General features: G+C 50.5%; 2 protein-coding genes across 5 annotated transcripts in view; one reads left to right on the plus strand and one right to left on the minus strand.

The window, feature by feature from the left end:
• Positions 1-3,716: 3,716 nt before the first annotated feature.
• Positions 3,717-12,422, plus strand: Snn (stannin). The gene is made up of 2 exons (XM_028872901.2): positions 3,717-3,837; positions 9,532-12,422. Exon 2 carries the CDS (start codon positions 9,619-9,621, stop codon positions 9,883-9,885), a length of 267 nt encoding a protein of 88 aa, XP_028728734.1. The 5' UTR covers positions 3,717-3,837; positions 9,532-9,618; the 3' UTR covers positions 9,886-12,422.
• Txndc11 (thioredoxin domain containing 11) overlaps positions 12,355-21,004 on the minus strand; it is a 69,090-nt gene continuing 60,440 nt past the window's right edge. For 3 of the 4 annotated variants that reach the window (XM_028872898.2, XM_028872899.1, XM_028872900.1), the window contains 2 exons: positions 19,318-19,398; positions 12,355-13,095 (listed from right to left, as the gene is read on the minus strand). In XM_028872898.2, the coding sequence (XP_028728731.1) occupies positions 12,471-13,095; positions 19,318-19,398 (706 nt within the window). In that variant the 3' untranslated portion in view covers positions 12,355-12,470. The remainder of the gene's footprint in view (positions 13,096-19,317; positions 19,399-21,004) is intronic. The other variant, XM_037201138.1, reaches the window with a different exon arrangement.

Raw genomic sequence — 21,004 nt, forward strand, 5'->3', positions numbered from 1 at the left:
AACGGGAAGCTCTCCGTGCCACTGAGCCTCATTCTGTAGAATTCACCAGTGGTTCCCATCTCACCCATCAGGAAACTCCCCTGTGGCTAACTAATTTTCACTTTGTTTTTAACCCTAAACCCTCTTGGGAATGCCTGGGAAACAGCTGACCAGCTCAGACTGGTGACTGCCAGCTATGCAGGAGGCCCAGCTGCAGGGTGTCTCCTCTGAGGCTAGTGAGGACGCTCTACTCCCAGTCCCAGCAAGCCCCTTCTTGTCCCTGTGTCCCTGGAACGCTGGGAAAGTGGCACAGGGCCAGACTGCCCTAAAGCAGGCCCAGCTGGGCCCCAGCAAGCCCCTAATTATCTTTCTTGTTAATGAAAATCTGAGAAGCTCCAGCCAGTCCCACTGGGAAGACCCTGGGCCAGATGTCACCATGGAGGAAGAAGGGACGAGAGGAAATGGGTTGCAGGAGCAGAGCAAGACTTCCTGCCTGCTTGTCAGGGGGAGAAAGCTAGGGTACAGGATCAGTAGTTAGGTTCATAGTTACAAGTGCAGGGCTCCCATCTGGCCACGTGGGCTTAACCACAGGCGGGATGCCTGCTGCCTCTGTCACCTTCAGTAGCCGACAGCCCCTGACTGCTCAAAGTGTGGTTCCCACATGATCAATACCTCCCGGGAGCTCATAGGAAATATCAGATGGGTGGTGGTGGCCCACACTTTTAATCCCAGCACTCGGGAGGCAGAGGCAGATCTCTGGTCCACATAGTGAATTACAGGACAGCCAGGGCTACCTAGTGAGACCTGTCTTCAACACCAAACCAAACCAAACAGAACAAGCAGAAGCTCGGGTTCAAACGGCGACTGAAACATCCGCACTGTGACGTGCTCTCCTGGGTGACTTTGAGGCATGCACCTCTCAATGTCTGTTTCCTGTCTGTGCAGTGGCAGCTGAGTTTGGGAAGATGCAGAGCTTAGGAAAGGAGTCAACTCGTGGTTAGTTCTACCTACCTAAGTGTTTGCCACTCTTTTGAGGGTTTCATGTAGCCCAGGCTGGCCTCAAACTCAACATGTAGCTGAGGATGAGCCTGAGCCCCTGCCTCTAGCCCCCAAATGCTGGGATTACAGGTATGTGCTGCTGCGTTTTCTTTAGGCAGTGCTGGGGATGGAACCCAGGCTTCTTGAATGCTAGGCAAGTGTTCTACTAGCTGAGCCACATCCCCAGCCTCCCACTTTAAGATCTCATGCCTATTACTGTTACCATCAGTGAAGTGGTCTGAGCAGTTCTGGGCTACTGCCAGGCACTGCCGCTCCCCCCATCTCCCATGCATGAGACCCAGCACAAAGATGAGGAAGCTAAGGCTCAGAGAGGTAAAGTCATTGGCCCAAGATCCAAAAGGGGACGTCTGTGTCTCCTCTAAACCTACCCGTTACTAAGATGACCAGTGAGCAGGGAGGAGTTCTTCCCCTGTTCCCAACTCTGTGAGGTCTACCTTGCTGTTATCCCCAGTTTTCAGATGAGGAAAAGTGAGGCACAGAGAGCTAGGGCTGCTTTTCCAAAGTCCTTCAGGAGGCAAGACTAGATCTGAAGCAGGGAGGACCATGCCATTTCTGTGTTACGATGCTGACCTCTCAACGTGTCCTTTCCATCACACCCCTGCCTCCCTGTTCATCTCCCTGCCAGTCCCAGCTCTGGCGCTCTGAGCCTGCATGCTTTAGGCCTAGACCACTAATGAGCTCTTGGCCACCTGAGGCCAATACCGCAGACCCTAGCCTGGCGTGGGGGAAGAACCGGCCTCCTTCCTGTGCTCTGCCAGCCGTGGTTCACCCTGTTCATGGGGCAGGAGCTCTGAGGACAATGACGGGAAGATCTGTAGACAGGAGCTGTTCTGAGGCCCCGGCTCTGGCCTATGGTCAGCTGGCCCAGAACCCTGCTTCCTTCTGCCTCTGGGCTCCATTCTTGCTTAAACCCAGCTCACCTCCTCAGTCTAGTCTCCTTCAGCAGCAGAGCTAACCCTTCCACTTTTTCTTCCTTCCTTCCTTCCTTCCTTCCTTCCTCCCTCCCTCCCTCCCTCCCTCCCTCCCTCCCTCCCTCCCTCTCTCTCTTTCTCTCTTTCTTTCTTTCTTTCTTTCTTTCTTTCTTTCTTTCTTTCTTTCTTTCTTTCTTTCTTTCTTTCTTTCTTCTAAAACAGGGCTTCTCTGGGTAGCCCTGGCTGTCCTGGAACTTGCTCTGTAGACCAGGCTGGCCTCAAACTCACAGAGATCCACCTGCCTCTGCCTCCTGAGTGCTGGGATTAAAGGTGTGCACCACCGCCTAGCTCATTTGATATATTTTATCAAGAGCCTGCTGTAGCCAGGTGGTGGTGGTGCACACCTTTAATCCTAGCACTCAGGAGACAAGAGTAAGTCAGGTCTCTGAGTTTGAGGCCAGGCTGGTCTACAGAGCGAGTTCCAGGATGGCCAGAGGTACATAGTGAGACCCTGTCTCAGACGAGCAAAACAACAACAAAAAGAACCTACTGTACACTGACTGTTCCATACACTCATCAGTGGATAGCCCAGGCTTCATCCTGAAATAGAGACCAAAAGTTAATCAGACACCCCTTGGAAAACACAATTTCACAATAGACAGGAGAGTCCACTGAGTGGGGAAAGAGAAGCCTCCAGAGCAAGGGCATGAGAGCTGAGATACTAAAAGATGGTGTGGAAGAATGTTCAAGATAAAAGAAATGGCATGGGCCAAAGATGGGAGGTAGGAAACAGTTTGGTGATCTCAGCTTGTGTGTAGGACTCTCTGTGTGAATCTGGGAAAGAAAGTTAGCAGCCCCTGGACTCCCAGCTACCAGGAGATCCCAGCCTGATCTGCCCCAACCAAGTTGTTCCTTCCAGTTTTCGGGAGTACTGTGGGCCTCAGAGGTCTTGAGCCTCTTGGGAGTTCCAGGTGGCCACCATGTAGTATCCTATCCTCTCCCTGGACTCTCTTCTTGGGGGCAGTCACTACACCAGTTAGCGCCTCGTGTTCCTAGCCAGTTATGTCTGGCCTCAGATCCTACCTCCACAAGAGCACATCGGTAGTATTTAAGCCTTCTGGAGCCTTGGGTTCCTAATGTCAAATGGGATGATACATTTTTTGGGGGGTTATTTTGATTTGTTGAGCGGGCTGAACAGAGCACTGCACTTGGCGTCTTAACTAAGAAGTTATATTAAAATAACGCGCCCCAGTCCTCAGCTCTGCGGACAGGGACCTTGTTTGTCTGACTTGTGGCTGACATCGGTGCAGATGGGTGGGTGGATGAAGGTACGGACGGATAATGATGGAATTAACCAAAAAAGAACGGCCAGCTCCTTTCCAAAGCAGAGTCTTTCAACTCTGCCGGTGCCTGCAACCTTGGGGCGGTGTGCCATACTCTTGCCTGTTGTGAGCCTCAGTTTCCCCTCTGTCACTGGGCTGAGATTACTCTCACAGAAAGGACTCCAGGAGCAGGCCCAATACCGCAGGCACCCAAAAGGCGCGCACGGAAGCCCAGCCGCCCGCCCACCCCAGCTCGCGGACCCGCCAGCCGCCCAGCACCCTCTCTCACCCCCCTCTGCTGCCTGCGCTCCCCTCCCCGCTTACCCCCCGAACGCACGTGACTCCACCCCTCCCTCCCGCCCCGCCCCGTCGTCCCAGCGCGGTCTCCCGTTGGCTGCACCGGAGCGCCCCGCCCCCGGCCTGGGCGGAGCCGGAGCGCCCCGCCCGCCGCAGCTCTGGCTCTGGCGTCTGGCTCCTGCGCGGCGGCCCGACCCGGCTATCGCGCGGCGGAGCCGGGCGGCGAGGCTGCTGCTGGCAGGTTGTGCGGGACTGCGGGCCGCGACATGGTGAGCAGGACCGGGCAGGGCGGGCGGATGAGGGGGAAGGGACGCGCCGGATGGGCCGGGGTGCGGCGCTGACGGGTCGGCGCCGCGGACGCCGCGCGCGCGCGGGCGGGGGCTCTTTGTCCTCCGCGGCGCGATTGGGACAAAGGAGGCGGTGGGGGGCGGAGGCTGCTCGGCGGGGCGTCTGTCCCTCTCCACGACCCGCGGTTCTGCGCCCCGAGCGGATCCTCCCGGCTGCCCCGAGCACTCACTCCCAGCCTTGACGGGATTCCTGGCAGAGTCCCAGCATGGTCAAGATGGGATCAAGGGGGATGGGGGCCCAGGGAACATCTGGAGTCGGTTTCGTCAGTGGGGAAACTGAGGCCGAGCCGCAGCGTTTGTTCCCGGTCCGGTCGGCAGTGACTGCGCGACGTGGGCTTGACTCCTGGTCCGCCTCCCCGCCCCCTCCCCCCAAAAAAAAAAAAAAAAAAAACCCAGGTCGGGCGGACTTGATTTGTCTCTTCAGCTGTCGTTTCCTCCGCAGCTGTCGCCCCCTGAAGGGGCCCCTGCTTCCCTCACGCCTCGCCTTGCTCCTTCTGTAGTGGGGGAGACGCGGCGTCGCCTGGCACCGCGCCTGCACGCCGCCCGCGCTTTGCACGCGGGAGCTGCTGGGGCGCTTGTCATCGGTGTCTAGTCCTCGGCCCAGGTCACCTAGACTAGCTCCTAGGAAGAGGTCAGACACCGATTCACAGCTCTCGGCCTCCAGGAGAGAGGAGACAGGTCAGGTAGATGACGTTTTAGAATCAGGGTTGAAATCGGTAATTTAGGATCCAGACTGCCTGGATTGAATAACCGCACATCCACTTTTAAGCTGTGTGACCTTGGGCAGCTGGCTTAACTTCTCTGAGCTGTATTTGTCAAGTGGAAAGAGTAGTAACTCAACTCTAGGATTGTTCTGAGGCAGAAATTTTGGAGAAGCTCTACATGAGATGTTGAGCTCAAGCGTTTGACACCAAGGAACTTTTTCAGCATCTGCTATTGTATCACTACCAAAGTTGTATGGCTCCCTAGGATCCTGAAGAGCGCCCGGCAAGTGATTTACACAGGAGGGCCAGGACTCAGGCCTGGACCATGAGACTGCAGCTGACCTTGGGGCAGTCCCCAAACTTCTCAGCCCTCGGTTCCTCTCCTGCCGTGAGATCTGGCAGTGGTGTGGCATCTGGAGCAGGTTTCTCTTCTAGAGGGGAAGGTGGAGGGTGAGGGACAGTGAACACAGCCATGCTGGATGTTAGCTCTCCTTCCGATGCTGTTATCCTTATCTATGCTCCTGGATGGCAGAAGCCCTCTGTGATGCTGCGTGCTGGGCTTTGGCAGAACAGAACCTGGGGCAGGAGATACTTCTGGCCTGGGGTCCTCAAAGAGGATACTTGGCAGGTGGCTGTGTTGGAGGGTGGGACGGCACTGGCAGCTCCTGGGCATTAGCTGGCCCTTGGAGTGCCCCAGGAAGTGGGGGCTGCCGGTGGAGTGGAGCGCAGCTGAGCAGCGGCACTGGTGGTGTCCCCAGAGAAGAGGCTGTTTGTGACATTGGGTCTGTGCCTTGGGGTACCAGGGATACAGGGGGAAGGGAGGTCATCAGGAACAGTCTGTCGTGGGGTAGAGAGGGACTCAGTTTGCCTGATGTGCCCTCTGGGCTGAGCATGAATGGTGAGGTGAAGAGTGAGTTTGGGGATCCCATGAAGAGGTAGGGGTAACAGACCATCACCAAGGAAGTCCCAGAAGACAGTCTCCTAGAGGAGACCGCTGCCCAGAAGTCACACTGTGTGTCATTTGCTCTGGGCCTTGAGACACCAGGCCCAACAATTCTCAAGATTGCAAACGGGGGTGGCTGTGGAGTACCCAGGCCTGTGCTGACCAGTGCTCACCCAGAAGCTGCCACTGCTGTTGCTTCCAACAAGGGACAGGATGTGGCCTGTGCTCCAGCTGACCCCGGGCCTCAGTTTGCTCATCTGCAGGAGAGCATGGTCAAGGCAAGTGAAGAGATAAGGTGGATTGGGGTGTAATTGCTCTGGGGTACTCCTGGGATTGTCCTCAGCTGGGCTGTGTTTTGCGCAGACCCATGGGCCTTGGTGGATGAGATGGAGGTCAGTGGTGTGCAGAGGGTTATACTAGCCGGATGCAGGGTGTCCCAGCTTCCTCTGGACTCTGCTTCTCTACTGCCACCCTTCCCTGCCCCAAGCATGAAGAGTTTGCTCCGTGTTCTTAACCTGTGGGTCATGACCCTCTGAGGGGTCGCCTCAGACCATAGGAAAACACATATTTACATTGCTATTCATAACAGTAGCAAACTTAAGTTATGAAGTAGCAACGAAAATAATTTTATGGTTGTTATCACCACAACACGAGGAGCTGTATTAAAGGATCACAACATTGGGAAAGTTGAGAACCACTATTTTAGTGTTCCTGTTTGGGCTCAGACCTGTTAGGCAACCCTGCCTGAGCTTGGCTTCCATCCTCTTTTCCCAAAGGCTGCTGGCAGGCATGGGGACCTGTGCTTAGGAGTCTGGGAGTAGGTGGAGTTAGGGAGCTGGCTCAGGACTAGGGTGCTCTGATTGAGCCCCATGAGAGCTCGATCTCTTTTAACTCACCACCACAGGCTTGGAACACTCAGCCAGCTTTTCCTGAGCACCCACTGTGTATCGTTGGTAGGGTGGCGAGGCTTGGCTGTGACCATGAGGGACAGTCACCTTTTCTTAGACTCTGGAGGCCACAGGTCAGGAGATAACAGCCAGGGAAACACTCCCTCAACCAGGAGACCTGCAGATAGCAGAGAGCCGTAGGCAAGCCTGGGGTGTGTGTAGGGGGTGCAGGCTGGGCAGTGTGGGAAGAGGCAGCACCCAGAGTCTTGGAAGCAGCCCCAAGAGTCACCTCTGGGAAAGTACTCTCAGGAAAGAAAGAGGCAGCCACGGGACCAGCAGAGGGTGAGACACCCCAGGAGCCCCCCTTCTGAGGCCACTGTGCCAGGTTTAGATCACTACTCAGGAAACACTTGGTAAATGAAAAAAGAAAGAAGCCCATTAGGACTAGGCAGAGGCCACGGGCCAGGCATGGCTGGCTGGGTCACAAGTCTTTATGCTCAGAGGTCTGTCCACCTCCAGGCCTGGGGCCGCCATATGGACAGGAGTTTGAAGTCATCTCTGCTCTCCTGGGGTCCCTCTGGGCTGGAGCTGCTTGTGCCTCAGTTTCCTCAGTTCCAGGACAGCTGTTTCCCTCAGATCATGGTACCATTGTTTAATTTTCCACTTGCTATCCCAGAAGCACTCCAGACCCCAAACACACACTTCCCCTTCCTGTCCAAAAGAGAACAGGATGAAGGGTAGATGGAGCAGACCACGGTGTCCTGTGTGGTCTGGCTGCATGGGCTGTGGGAATTGATGTTGACAGGGTAGGTGCCAGGCTACCGAGCAAGCAGAGCCCTCTTCGGACATGCAGCTCTGGGGATGGGGAAAGGCCAGGGGCTCGGTGGCCATGCCAGGGGAGGGAACTTCCTTGGCCTTCTGGTTGTAGAGGCTTCCTTCCTGGAGTGAATATAAACTAGGTCAGAGTTTCTTCCTCCACCTCCATGTGGTGCCATTTGGGGCTAGGTTATTCTTTGTTGAGGTTTTGGGGACTGTCCTATACCTTCAAGGATGGTGAACAGAATCCCTGGACTCTGCCTACCAGGTGTGACCACACCTGGTCACACAGTTGCCCCCAGTTGAGACCTCGTGATCAAAGGTTAGGGAATGGAGCATGCCCCTAATGGAGCATGCCCATCTCCTAATGGGCAGAAGGGACTGTGGAGGCAGAGGCCTGGGCCCAGGAGGATATTGGAGAGCACAAGGCTGGGAGCTTTGAGCAGGAATGGGGACACATTGTCAGTCACTATAAGCACTTGAGCATATCCTGTGTGCTCTGATTGCAAGAGTGGACAGCCAGCCAGTGAGACCCAGGCAGCTCAGACTCTAGAGAGCACCAAGTTTGAGAATCAGAGGATTCTGGCCCTCCCTGCCTGGAGCTCCCCCGCAGTCGGTGCAGGGGATGAAGGTGGTACTCCTTGGTTACAGGGCCTTGGTCCTGGACACTCCGGGGCATTGACCCCCAGCAGCCTCCATGGCTGAGTGAGAGTCATTTCTAATTAAGGGGATTATTGCTGAAGGACGCAGCAAGTTCCTTCCTGTTTGGAGGGAGAATCTTCCTGTACTGTCCACCTGAGTATGTGGATGAGAAGACTTTGGACATTCAAGCCTTATTCAGTGGAGGCTGTGCCTGGCCTGTGCAGAACACTCCTGGCATCTACATCCCTCTAACCACACTCATGTTCATTACTAATCGGCATTAGTAAGAAAGTGGGGGACCTCGAGACACTGGAGCAGCCTGCTGGACTCAGCTGCTCGGAGGCCATAGTAGCAAAGCCCTGATCCTGGGGGCAGTGGCGGACTGGGCTTTGGAGTACCACCTAGGCATTGGAGTCCAGATTCTATAGGTCTTGTGTATCCCACGGTCTCCTTCTCCTTTGCCACTCAAAACCGTGTCTATAGATGAGAACTGGGCTCTGTGACACGGAGCTGTCTGAAGCCCCATAGCTAAGAACATCTCAGCTCTCCATGGCCTGGGGTCACTCCCCCAGCATGCCCGAACCCAGCTGGCTCTCCATGGCCTGGGGTCACTCCCCCAGCATGCCCGAACCCAGCTGGCACTCGCTTGCCACTCTTAACAGGATGATGCCCCAGGTTCTCCCTCCTGCCCTCCGAGCGCTAGCAGTACTGTTCCCCTGCCATGAATGCTCTTCCTGCCAGTGTGGCCTCCCTGAAGCTCACCTACCCGTCCAGTGACATCACAGCACCTGGTCCCCTGTGCTTCTGATGTGACCATACCTGGACCGACATTTGGGAGTGCTGACCTCTTGGTAATCAGGCTCCTGTACTAGATGCCAAGCTACGTACAGACAGGAGCCAGCTACCCCACCCCTCCTGCCTTCCCTGAAGCTTCCCCATACCTGTCTTCCAGGACCTGCTTCACTTTTGCTTGTCCACCCTACGTCCACAGGCTTCCTGAAAACCAGGGTCTTCACAGATCAGCCGTGGCTCCACAGGACAAACGCTGTTGGCTGTTGTGACCTCTTCCCTGGGTCCAAGAAGGCTGAGACATTACGTGTTCCTGACCCCTCACAGGAGCTGTGCTGTGTCTCTACCTTTGGCTCCTTCCTCTCTCGCTCCCTGGACTAGTGGCTACTGGACATGTGCTGTCTTCTAGGGTGTCCACCTCCAGCTAGGCATGGTGGCTCAGGCCTGGGATTCTAAGGCTCAGAGGGCTAAGGCCAGAGAATCATGAGTGAGATAGCCTGGGCTACAGAGGGAAACTGTTGAAAGACAGACAACAGAAGAACCAGATTAGTGGCCAGTCCTCTTGCGGCCTCTTCCTCAACTGTCATGGTGCCCATTTCCCTTTCCACCAGAGTGACTTACTGACAACGGAAACACCTGGGTGTCAGAAGTCGCTGGGGGAAGTAGGGTGGGTGAGCATCTGGGCAGACACAGTGGAAAGGAAATCCCACGGTTGTCACTGGGTTGAGGGCCGGTTGAGTTCACGAACTTAAAAACAGACCCCAGCAAGGGCCAACTGGGTGGCTGAGTCCCCTGCCAAGCCCCTGGTATAGCCTTTCCTGGCTTTGTCTTTCAGGATTGTCCTGTGCAGCCCGAATTCCAGCCTTGTTGAGCCAGCCACACCAAGAACTTTCCAGCAGAGAAGCCCCTCCAAGCACTGACCATGTCTATCATGGACCACAGCCCCACCACTGGGGTGGTCACAGTCATTGTCATCCTCATCGCCATTGCTGCCCTGGGGGCCTTGATCCTGGGCTGCTGGTGCTACCTGCGGCTGCAGCGCATCAGCCAGTCAGAGGACGAGGAGAGCATCGTGGGTGATGGCGAGACAAAGGAGCCCTTTCTCCTGGTGCAGTACTCTGCCAAGGGGCCATGCGTGGAAAGAAAGGCCAAGCTGGTGACCTCCAGTGGCCCGGAAGTGCATGGCTGAGCTGGGCTGTGAAGGCCCTGGTTCCTTTGCGGCCAGCCCAGAAGCACCGAGAGGGCAGAAGCAGACATGATGCTATGTGAGAGGGGCTGACACTTGCCAGCATGGTCTCTTCGGGCTTCGTCATCGCATGCACTGACTGCGGGTCCTAGCTGTTCCTGGCCTCCCCCCTCAGCCTCCTGGTGGGGCTGCCCATTGCAGGCAGTGGGCAGGCCTGACCTTGCTGGGGCTCACGGCCCCTTAGCGCTTTTGTTACTTGAATGTTTTAGCTGAGCCTGTTTTTGATGGAGCTACTACTGTAATGCGTGAACTCACCAACCTGTGAACTGTAAATAGGCCCAGAAGCACGTGCTTAAGCCTTTGTGCTGATTTTTAAAAATACCACATAGAGCCCATGGGGCTGGCTTGATGACTGTACTCACGGTGAGCTGAGGCATGACCGTGGAGGGTCTTTGACTGGTCAGGCCCCAGGTGCCCTTGGCAGGGCTCAGAAGTTTATCTGTGTGTATGGAAAGAAGTGAAGGGCTGAGCGGCTGGGCGCTTGGGCAACTTCTGCTTGGTTAGTAATGGGTAGAAGAAAAACCCCACCCCTCCCTTTCGACAGCTTCAGCTTTGTTAAATAGCAGTGTGGGCAGATGGCAGTCACTGCAAGGAAGCTGCTGCATTTGTTTGGAAGCCTGTGACGGACGAGTCCCCGAGTCCTGAGGGCTGCCAGGCAGCTGAGCAGAGCAGTCTCTTGCCCTTTGGTCTTGAGCATGCCCAGTACATCCCTTCACAGGCCTACTGCTCTGGTCCTCTGGAAACACCAGAGCCTGTGGTGGCTACTTGAAGTCTGAAACGCAGTTGGCCCAAGCAAGCAAGGTTTTGTTTTTGTATTTAATATTTTCTGCACTGGAGTGGGGGTGGGGGGGATAGGCGATTCGGTTTTTGTTGTTGTTTTCTTCCCACCTTTTCACAAGTGAGCTTCCTTTCCTCTCCAATGACTGCTCACTGGCTGGGTATTGGGTTTCACTTTGATCCACGGAGCTTTGTAGACAGAGCCCCCTGACTCAGCTCTAATGGCACTATGTGCTATATAAGATCATTTCTAGTGTGTACATATGCATTTACAACAGCTACCAGGATTCAAATTCAGGGAGGTAAGGGAGCCAGCAGCATGTATCTCCGGGATATCCTTTAAGTCCATGCCTATAAACTTGCTTAGATGTTAATCCCACCACTGTAAGTGCATTCTAAACCATTATGATAAAAACACGAATGTGCTGGCATCTTTGGTGATGAGAAAAGGTGGCCAGCCCTGGATTGGCCGGCACACCAATGGGCAGGAAGCAGAGAGCTTCAGGCCAGGCTGGAGACAGCTTTAAAATGCATGTGAAACCAATCCATTCTCTGGAACCCCGAGGGAGGAGCTGTAGAGGACACTTTTTAGCAGTGTATGCCTCAAAGTGGGGCTGTGTGTATCAAATGTTAAGGAACAGCTCTAGGTGAGGGGAGACAGCTGGAAGGACATTTGTGAAGGTAGGAATAAGACACCTCTGGTGGGCTGCTGCCGAAGAACAGCTTAAACTCTTGGACCCCAGTGAGATAACTAAGTCATGGAAGAGGTAGTAAGGGGTAGACTGGCCACTGGCAGAGGCAGCTTAAGCTAGCTTAGATGCATGCTGCACCTGGAAGCAGTGATGCTTCAGGTCTAGGAGGTAAACAGGAGGTATGAAAGGATCGCCCCAGAGCTGGCAGAGGCTGAGGGTTTTGATCCATTCTCACCCCACTTCAGCTTTCTACCTCTAATTCTCCTTGCAGCCAGCAGCCTATCTACTGCTGATCCTTTAGCTTCACCACCCACTGATCCAAGAACAGGTTGACCTAGGCTTTCAGTGTGAGCCTGGCTCCTGGAAATGCTCAAATCACTCCACTGTCAGACATGTTGCAGCTTTTACTATGCCAATGACATTTCTCTTTTTCAGACATCACATTCTTACCAGTTACTTTCGGGTAGCTTCCTGTCTCCTCCCCAGTTGCCAGGGAGGTCTTTGGCATTTGAGTCAGCCCATCCAGAGTGGGATGGATTGCAGAGTAACTTCAGACACTGTGGGGCACTGGTAGAAACACCTATAGAACTAGTGAACAACCACACAAGTCTTCCCTGTCTTTGTTTATCACTGGCTACCTTTGTTTTCTAAGTGTACATCAGAGCCATACACTCCAGTGGTTAATAAGTTATGACTTCTCTTCAGATTCTTTCGCAAAAGTGCAACCCTTGTGGTGAGGTCTTCTGATGAGTAACAAACTAGCCTTTCGTCCTAGGGAGCAGGCAGGAACGCCAAGGCTCAGCCACTGAAGCAAGACTGACTTTCCTAGATAAATCTTCAAATGGACTGTGCTACTGTTATGTCTCAAAGCTACCAAGTTTGTGCAATAAGTGGAAGGGAAGGGATACCATTCCTGATCAATAAATGCTGAATGACATTCAAGTTCATTTTCTAGACCACTGAGAAAAATCTTTATTTACAATAAATCTCAATAAAATTTGCATAAATATATTCCCAATGTACAGTTTTCACCTCTGATTCCTTCATCTCATTCAAAAGTTAGTCTGTCCTGTTCTCATGCTTCCTCTCTGATGCCAGAGTGGAGCTGGTGGCAGAAGGTGGAGGGGTGTCACCAGGTAACTGGGTAGCACCCATGGGCTTAGAGTGGTTGGGGCGAGCCTTTTCCAGAGGGGCTGCTTCCTTAGCTCCACCCTGGCCCTCCAGCTCCCTCTCCATAGTGGCCACAAGGACCTTGAGCCATGAATGCTCAGGGAGGGGGGTCTCTGAGGCACTGGCCAGCTCCTGGAGCTCACGGGCCTTCTGCACATACAGGGCCTGCAGTTTCTGGCTGTGGCGACGGAGCAACCTGTGCTGCTGCTCCAGAGCACGCTGTCGGCGTAGCAGGCGGTGCCCATCCCGGCGGGCACTAAAGAGCCGGCCCTCTACCTTCTCCTGTGTACGGCGTAGGCTGCTCATCTCGGATCTTAGCTTCTGCATGGCACTCTCCACATGAGAGATGTGTTCACGCTGCAGGGCTGCCTTGTTCTGGACACATTCTTGGGTAGGGGGGCTGATGCCAAGGTCCTGAGGGGCAGAGGCAGGGTCTGAGTGATGCAGAATGAACCTCAGCAGGTTCGGAAGGGTGATGGGGAGGTCTCCAGGGTATTTCACACTTAGGTCCTTTCTGGAAGGAAAAATCAAAAGTGAGGGTCTCAATAGGCACGATGCAGAGACAAATGGGACTTGATGTCAGGCTGGCCACTCTGCTGAGTTCTTACTGAAAAGAAGTGTTGCCCACGCAATCAGTTCTCTGTGCAGTTGAGGCACTCCACAGACTTGCACTGCAATTGTAATGAAATTTGACTTAAAAGTGTTTGTCTGTTCCTGAGAACAGAACTCAAGTGTCTGTACTCAACTTTCAGACAAGCACGCTCATGCCTAAGCCCAAAGCCAGTGAATTGAGAAGGAGGAAGAATCTGTCTGATCTACAATGGTTGGTTATCAGTCCTGGAATAGGGCTGTCTGCTGTTACCAAGGCTTTTAACAGTGCTCAGTAAAACTGAAAAAACAAACAAAAAGCCAGTAATAGCATATACTTAATGCACAGTATCTATAGCATAAAGTATAGTTGGCTGGTGGGGACTGTACTCCACCCAGGCTGGGGACACTGGGCTCACACCTGGACAGGTATTACTGGCAAATGGACCAACTAAGGGACTAAGATGAATTACAGCCACTTAGCCTTGACAGCACAGAAGTGAGTTTGGTGACATTCAAAGGGGTCCGTCCCTATGTCTTTGTTCCATGCTCTGATTCAGAAAGGTCCTTTTTAGAACCTGTCATTTAATTGTTCAGCCACCAAAGTTTCTCTCATGGGTATGTTTACCCATGCATACACAATCTAGCTACCATAACTTAAAACACTACTTTCTACAGTTCTGCCTGAGGTTAATCACCATACAGAAATCAACACTCTCAGAGAGTAAAGGAAAGCAGCTGACAAGACCCCAAAGGCAGTGTCCCACAATGCTCTGCTCAGTGCTGTATGTCCTCAGACAAGTGGTGTGGGTTCTGTAAAATGTGGATAAGACTGTCATGTGCCTCAGCGGGCTGTTGTAAGGGTTAAATGAGTTAAGTGGATGTTCAACATTAGCTTTTTCAAAATTGCATTTTTAACCAGGTATGGTGCCATATACTTATAATCCCCCAGTCAGGAAGATCACAAGTTTGAAGCAAGCCTGGGTTACATAGTGAGACTAAGTCTCAAAAATGAGAAAAACAAAAACATGGTTCCTTAATATACCAATTTGGGGCTGGAGAGATAGCTAAGTGGTTAAGAGTGTTGGCTGCTTTTTCAGAGGACGGGGATTCAATTCCCAGCACCCACATGGTAGCTCACAACTCTAACTCCAGCCTCAGGGGATTTGATTCCCTCTTCTGGTCTCTGAGTGCACTGTACACACATGCTGTACTGACATAAATGCAGGCAAAACACCCATTTACAGGGCTGACTGCTCTTCCAGTGGACTTGGGTTCAATTCCCAGCACACACAGCAGCTCACACCTGTCTGTAACTCCAGTTCTAGGGGATCTGACACCCTCACACAGACATACAAGCAACCAAAACACTAATGCACATACATAAAATAAAAATAATAAAAAACATTTACAAAGAAATAATCATTTTTTTTTTTAATTAAAATGACTTGTGTGATGGCTCATACATTTAATCTCAGCACTAGGGAGACAGAGGCAGATGGGTCTCTACGAATTCGAGGCTAAGCCTGGTCTATATAGCAAGTTCCAGGCCAGCCAAGGCTACTCTGTTTCAAAAAAAAAAAAAATAAAATTAATTAATTAATTAATTAATAAAATTAAACAAAGTTAAAAATGGAAAAAAAAATGCACTAATTAAAAAACTTGGACACTCATTCCACACAAAGCCAGAAGCCAAACACCTAAAAATGACAAAAGTTGTTTTATTAATATGTAACCCTTTTCCTATTAAAAAACAAAAACAAAAAACAAGAGAATTAAGGCAAGCCTGGGCATGGTGGCACACGCCTTTAATCCTAGCACTTGGGAGGCAGAAGGCGGCAGATCTCTGAGTTTAAGGTCAGCCTGGTCTACAAATTCCAGGACAGTGAGTGAGGGGGGAGGGGGAGCTGAAGCAAGAGCATAACTAGAAGTTTGAAGCTAGCCTGGCCTATACTGTGAGATCCTCACCACAAAAAATAAACCAGATCATGTCCCCCTCCATGTAACGTTTATGGGAGAGGGGAGAGCACCCTAAAAACTTTCAGGTAGCAGAAAACAGAATTTCAGAGTTTGCAATGTCAGCTGTTTTTTATCAATAATCTGGTAAGTGCTCTTTACAACAGATTTTCCCATGGAGCACTCAGCTTGACTATGGAGTGGATGGTTGGGCCTGCCACTCTATCAAGCAGCAATGGACCTGTCTTTTCTAGGGCCAAATTTAGATGCACCGTTCCTGTGAAGAACTGTAGGACACCTCAGAATGTCTCTAGAGATGTTTACAGAATGAGACTGGTAAGCACAATGCTATTTTGAAGTCTTGGGGCAATGCTATGGTTCTGTTAACTGTCATGCTAAAATGCTTTCATACTTTTCATTTATTCATTTATTTTTTGGTTATGTTTTGGTTTTGGAGACAAGGTTGCATTCTGTAGCCTTGGCTGGCCTGGAACTCACTATATAGACCAGGCTGGCCATAAACTCAGATCTGCCTGCCTCTGTCTCTTGAGTATTGAGATTAAAGGTTTGTGCCATCACACCCTTTTTAAAGAAAAATTCACCTCTTTAAAAATTGCATTTATTTCTGTGTTTGTATACAGTTGCAATGGCGATCCTGTGGCGGTCAAGGGACATGGAATTGGTTCTCTTCCACCGTTTGGATTTTCAGAACTCTTACCGGTTGAGTCACAGCTGTTTTGTTTCAAGAGTCTCACTCAATATGTAGTCCAGGCTGACCCTGAACTTGTGATCCTCATTTCTGTTCCCCGAACTGGGATCCTGAGAGTGTGAAGTGTGACATGCTTGGCTACTTTCTTTTTTCTTTTCTTTTTTTTTTTTTTGTGGGGGAGGGAGGGTTTGACTCAAGAGTTTCTCTGTGTAGCCCTGGCCATCCTAGAACTCATTCTGTAGACCAGGCTGGCCTCAAACTCAGAGAGCTGCCTGATTCTGCCTCCTGAGTGCTGGGATTAAAGGCACATGCCCTCATTGCCCAGCATATACTTTTTTTTTTTAAAAAAGATCAAATGTTGATCTTTAAAACATTTTTTTTCATACATTTTTAAAAAGTAGCTAGGACACAGCATATCTATAAACTGATTCCAAAAAGTAGTTCTTTTAATCTGGGAATGGTGGCTTGTTGTTCGAGATGTAACATGAATCTTAAAAGGTCTTAATAAAAAAAACCCAGAGCCAGATAACTGAGGGTGAAAGCTGAAAGATCAGAGAAGCAGAGCAAGCCACAGACAACCTTACCCTGCCAACTTCTCAGCCAATCCTGTTTCCATGAGTCCTCACCCCTGAGGATCTCAGTTGAACTGCTGCTTATTTCCTGTCTCCTCACACCTTATATACCGTTCTCCACCCACCCAGCCATGTCATTTCCTGGGATTAAAGGCGTGCGTGCGTGCGTGCGTGCGTGCGTGCGTGCGTGCGTGCGTGCGTGCGTGCGTGTGTGTGTGTGTGGTTTCCAAGCAAAGGCGTGAGATCTCAAGTGATTAAAGGAGTGTGCCATTAATCCTGGCTCTGTCCCCAGTGTGGCCTTGAACTCACAGAGATCCAGACTGTCTCCCAAATGATAGGATTAAAGGTGTGTGCCATCATTGTCTGGCCTCTATGTTTAATCTAGTGACTGGCTCGATCCTCTGATCCCCAGATAAGTTTTATTGTGGTGCACAATATATCACCACAGTGGCACCCTTCATTAATCTCAGCACCCAGGGTTACATACTGAGTTTCGGACCAGCTTGAGAAACAATGTGAGACTGTGATCTTAAAGAATAGCAAAAAAAAAAAAAAAAAAAAAAAAAAAAAAAAAAAAAAAAAAAAAAAAAAAGTTATTCTCCTGAAAGCATGGTGGTAAGAGCTCCTCAGAAGCAGTGAAGTTCTTCCTGGGTGTGCAACACTGGAGTATTCTTGTGGAGCATGTACCCGATGCATCTGCTGGGCCAGAGCTAGGCCCAAATATCTGCAGTTTGCAATGTCCTCTAGAGTAGGGTAGGCTGCTGGCTTGGGGACTGGCTCTAAGATAGCCCAGTGTAAGAAGGTGAAGATCCTTATCCCAGCCTCCACTTCTGAAGAAGAGAGGTAAGACCAGAGCAGGCTGTACTGTGGGCAGAGGGCAGGCCTTGGACTGCAATGGGGCACAGTCAATGTAGTTTGCAGGGATGTAAAAATCATACAAGCACTATCTCCCAATGCTCGTAGCCTTCACACCTCAGAAGCAGCCATGTCAACACCTCAGCATAGTTGCGTAGTTTGCATTTTCCACAGCACAGATACCGCTTTATACTTTCACTAAAAATAGCAGGAGCAGGTACCCATGAAAAGTCTTATTACATGTTATCCAGCAGTGTTTTTCGTTTCCCCTTCTGTGAGCCTTTCTACTTAATAGTTGGTAGTCACGACCACTTACTCTTGAGCTGCCTACTGGCCCTCACAGTCCTTACTCAGCTGACTGCTTCCTGCTGGGCCAGTGGAGCTCTCTCTGTCACCTTCTGCACCCTTTCATTTATTTCCATACAAACAATAGTCACATGACAATTTTCTCTTCACCTTCTGGGTAAGCCAAATGCTCTCTGGACCAGCTAATGATGAGCTCCCTCCACTTGTGCCCACCACCATCTGTTTTTAGGAAATGAGAAAAATCCCATTCCAAAACATTAAAGGCTTTGATTCACCAGACTCTCTGTGTTTAACAGACACGGGCAGTCTTCTACTCTTAATCAAGGGACACAGGAGGGGCTGCAGGGACCTTCAACTCAAAGAGCTTCGAGCCTTTTGAGCTGGAATTAAAGGTGTATGCCACCATACCTGGCCTGCATTCTTTCTTTTATTATACAAGGCAGCTCCAGAAGTGGAGTGCTGGCCAAGCATGTCCCTCTTGTGCACCTGTTCTGCAGGTGTCTTTCTGTCCATGCACAATGCTCATTAGTCCACTTGCTGAGAGAGCCTTTGCCTGCAAAGGCATTTACTGTGTGCTCTAACTTTAGTATTTTTTAAACGTATGTTTGAATTCAAAAATTACATATCATTACGCTACATGCCCAACTTGTGTCCCACACAGATGAAATTGCTGGTGTTAGTGTGTCCATGATTTCTTGATTATATGGCAATTTAACACGTCTCAGAGAGAAAATGGCAGAGCCAGCAGCAGAACAGACTGAGTCACACTCTGTTTTTAGTATGTGATCTGACAAGCCCCTGCTACGACAGGAAGTATTATAGCACACATTCTTTGAGATAAAGGGCAAAAACAGAGGCAATGATTTGACAGTCCAAGGAAGCCCTCTCCCAGAGAGGCCTGAGAAGCACTGTAGTGGGACAGTGACTTGTGAAACACAAAAAGTTACAACAGTGACCACAGCGTGGGCCAGGGCCCTCCCTATAGGATCCTGCAAACACATTTTCCACAGGGGATGTGAGTGGACCTCCATGTGGACCTGTGTGAGAAGGAGTCAGCATCCCGCTTCCTTAGCTTTGAGGGTTTGTTCCCTTTTTTTGTGGAAACCTTTGGGTCTACACTCATTGCCAAGCCTAGCTCTCTCTGCTAATGTCCCACCCATTTACAGTAGCTTTCAGTTGGGTGACAGACAACCTCAGAGCAGACTGTACACATGCAGAGAGAGCGCTATAGGAATGGAGCAGTGGGTAGGGGCTGCCAGTATCTCCCTGGGTGAGAGGGACCAGTAGGTATCAGCAGGATTCATCCCACACAAACATAAGCACTTTCTACAGGTTCACACAGATATGACAGCTAATTAGTTCCCAGAGCACAGGAATGCTTGGTAAGAAAGACCTTAGAGAAGAGCAAGTGTCAAGGAAAACCAGCACTTGTTAGGCTGGTAGTACACGCCTTTAATCCCAGCGCTTGGGAGGCTGAGTTCAAGGTCAGTGTGGTCTACATAGTAAATTCTAGGCCAACCAGAGCTACCTAGTGAGACTTGTCTCAAAAACAACAACAAACAAAAAACAGAAAGAAAATCACAACACATGACATTCCAACACTGGATCGCTTTTCCTCTGTATCCCTAATTGGCACGATTTTAACAATAGTGTAGAACACAATGAAAGATTTACAACAGAAGCCCATTTCACCTTCAGGCTTCAACAGGAAAACCCCACCTGCCCAATCCTGAAAACAATTCAGCCTTACCTATTGCAGGGAAAAAACAAAACAGTAGGAAGACGGTCAACCATGAATTCCCAAGGAAGATCATTCTGAGACACATCGATCCTGGCAGAGGCAAAGGGAAAGGGTTGGTAAGACGCGACTGGCCAAACCTGAAGAACCTGGAGTTCTTCTATGCCCTAGCATGAGTCAGAAACCTACACTTTAAGAACATGAGCCACTGTCCACCCTGGGTAATACAAGAACCTAAAAGGAAACATAAATCTCCCAAGCTGCCTCAGTGAAGGAGTACTTCATCTACTGACAGGATCTGGTGAGCATTTCAATTGGTGCATTAGTTCTAGAAAAAGAAAGCTATTGAGCATAGCACACACAGCAGGTCTCTTTGAAGACTACACTTTATAGTCTGTAAATCTGACGGCCAGAGTGCCACTTCTTCTTCCTTTTTACGTTTGTATTTCCCCCATCATGGAGCCTTGCAGCTAAAGCTGGTCTAGTTCTCACTATTTAGCACAGGATGGCATCAAACTCTCAAGAGCCATCTTGTCTCATCATCCCTAGTGCTGGGATTACTGGTATGTGCCACCAAGGTCAACAGATTAATTTATGAGTATAAAAAATGGCATCTACTAAATCACCCACCCTGTGGTCAATTACTGTGGAATAATCTACAACTGCTCTGGTGAATGGCCCTCCAGCAGCTGGGCAGGTGATGGGGATCCATGTGTGCTGACCCACACGCAGGGCTGATGGCATCCTTTAAGTGGGGGATAATTATGACCAGTGCACATGGAAGATGAAAATGCCCGGACCTATTCATCTGGTGGAGGTTTTCAAATGTGTAACTGGTGTGAGATGATCAGGCAGTATAAACTGGAGTTATGTATTTGCTCAGAGTGGCATATGGGCAAGGGGTGTAGCTGAGTTGAGAGAGTGCTCACTTAGCATAATTTATAGCTAAGCCCTTCTTAAACCTGGCATGGTGATGCACACCTAGTCTCAGCACTCAGGAGACAAAAGCAAGAGGGTCACAAGGTCATCCTTGGCTGCAGTTAGTTAGAGGCCAGCCTGGGAAAGAGGAGACCCCGTTTCAAATATACACACAGAAAACTCCAAAACTGACACCGTCAAATGCAAATGCAATTCTCCTCCCCCCACACCTTTTAACAAAATGTCATGTCTACCTCTGCCTGTGAAAGCCTGTCTGAAACACTATAGAGACCCTTTCAGCCAAGTAGTACTGAGTGCTTTTTCTCTCCTAATGTGCACCTCAATGAAGAGTCAACTGTGAAGTGAAAATACTGTAAAAACCCAGGGGAACTGCACTGGGCCACTGGAGGCGTCTGCCTGGGATCCTTTCAGGTGTGGCTTGTAAACTGACACAGGAGCAGTCACATGGCTCACCCTATATTCTTGTCCATTAATTAAAGGAAAGGACCAATTTAGCAATGGACTGAAATGTTCACTGTGCCAACACTACTGACATACACTTTCCTGCTGCTGCGAAGAATGCTCTGAAGCCTGGCCCACACATCTCTGGAATGAACCGAGTCAAAAACGTACAACTGTTTTTGTAACTTCTCATACGTGTCAATTCCATTAGCTATGTCTGACTGTACTAACTATCAGTACAAGATCCTGTCACTTGGACGCATTTATAAATTTAGTCAGTTTATTGGTATTTTAATTTTAATTTACATTTCTCAGGTTA

This window comes from Peromyscus leucopus, chromosome 8b (genome assembly GCF_004664715.2).
Source record: "Peromyscus leucopus breed LL Stock chromosome 8b, UCI_PerLeu_2.1, whole genome shotgun sequence".
In the NCBI taxonomy this organism is placed as follows: domain Eukaryota; kingdom Metazoa; phylum Chordata; class Mammalia; order Rodentia; family Cricetidae; genus Peromyscus; species Peromyscus leucopus.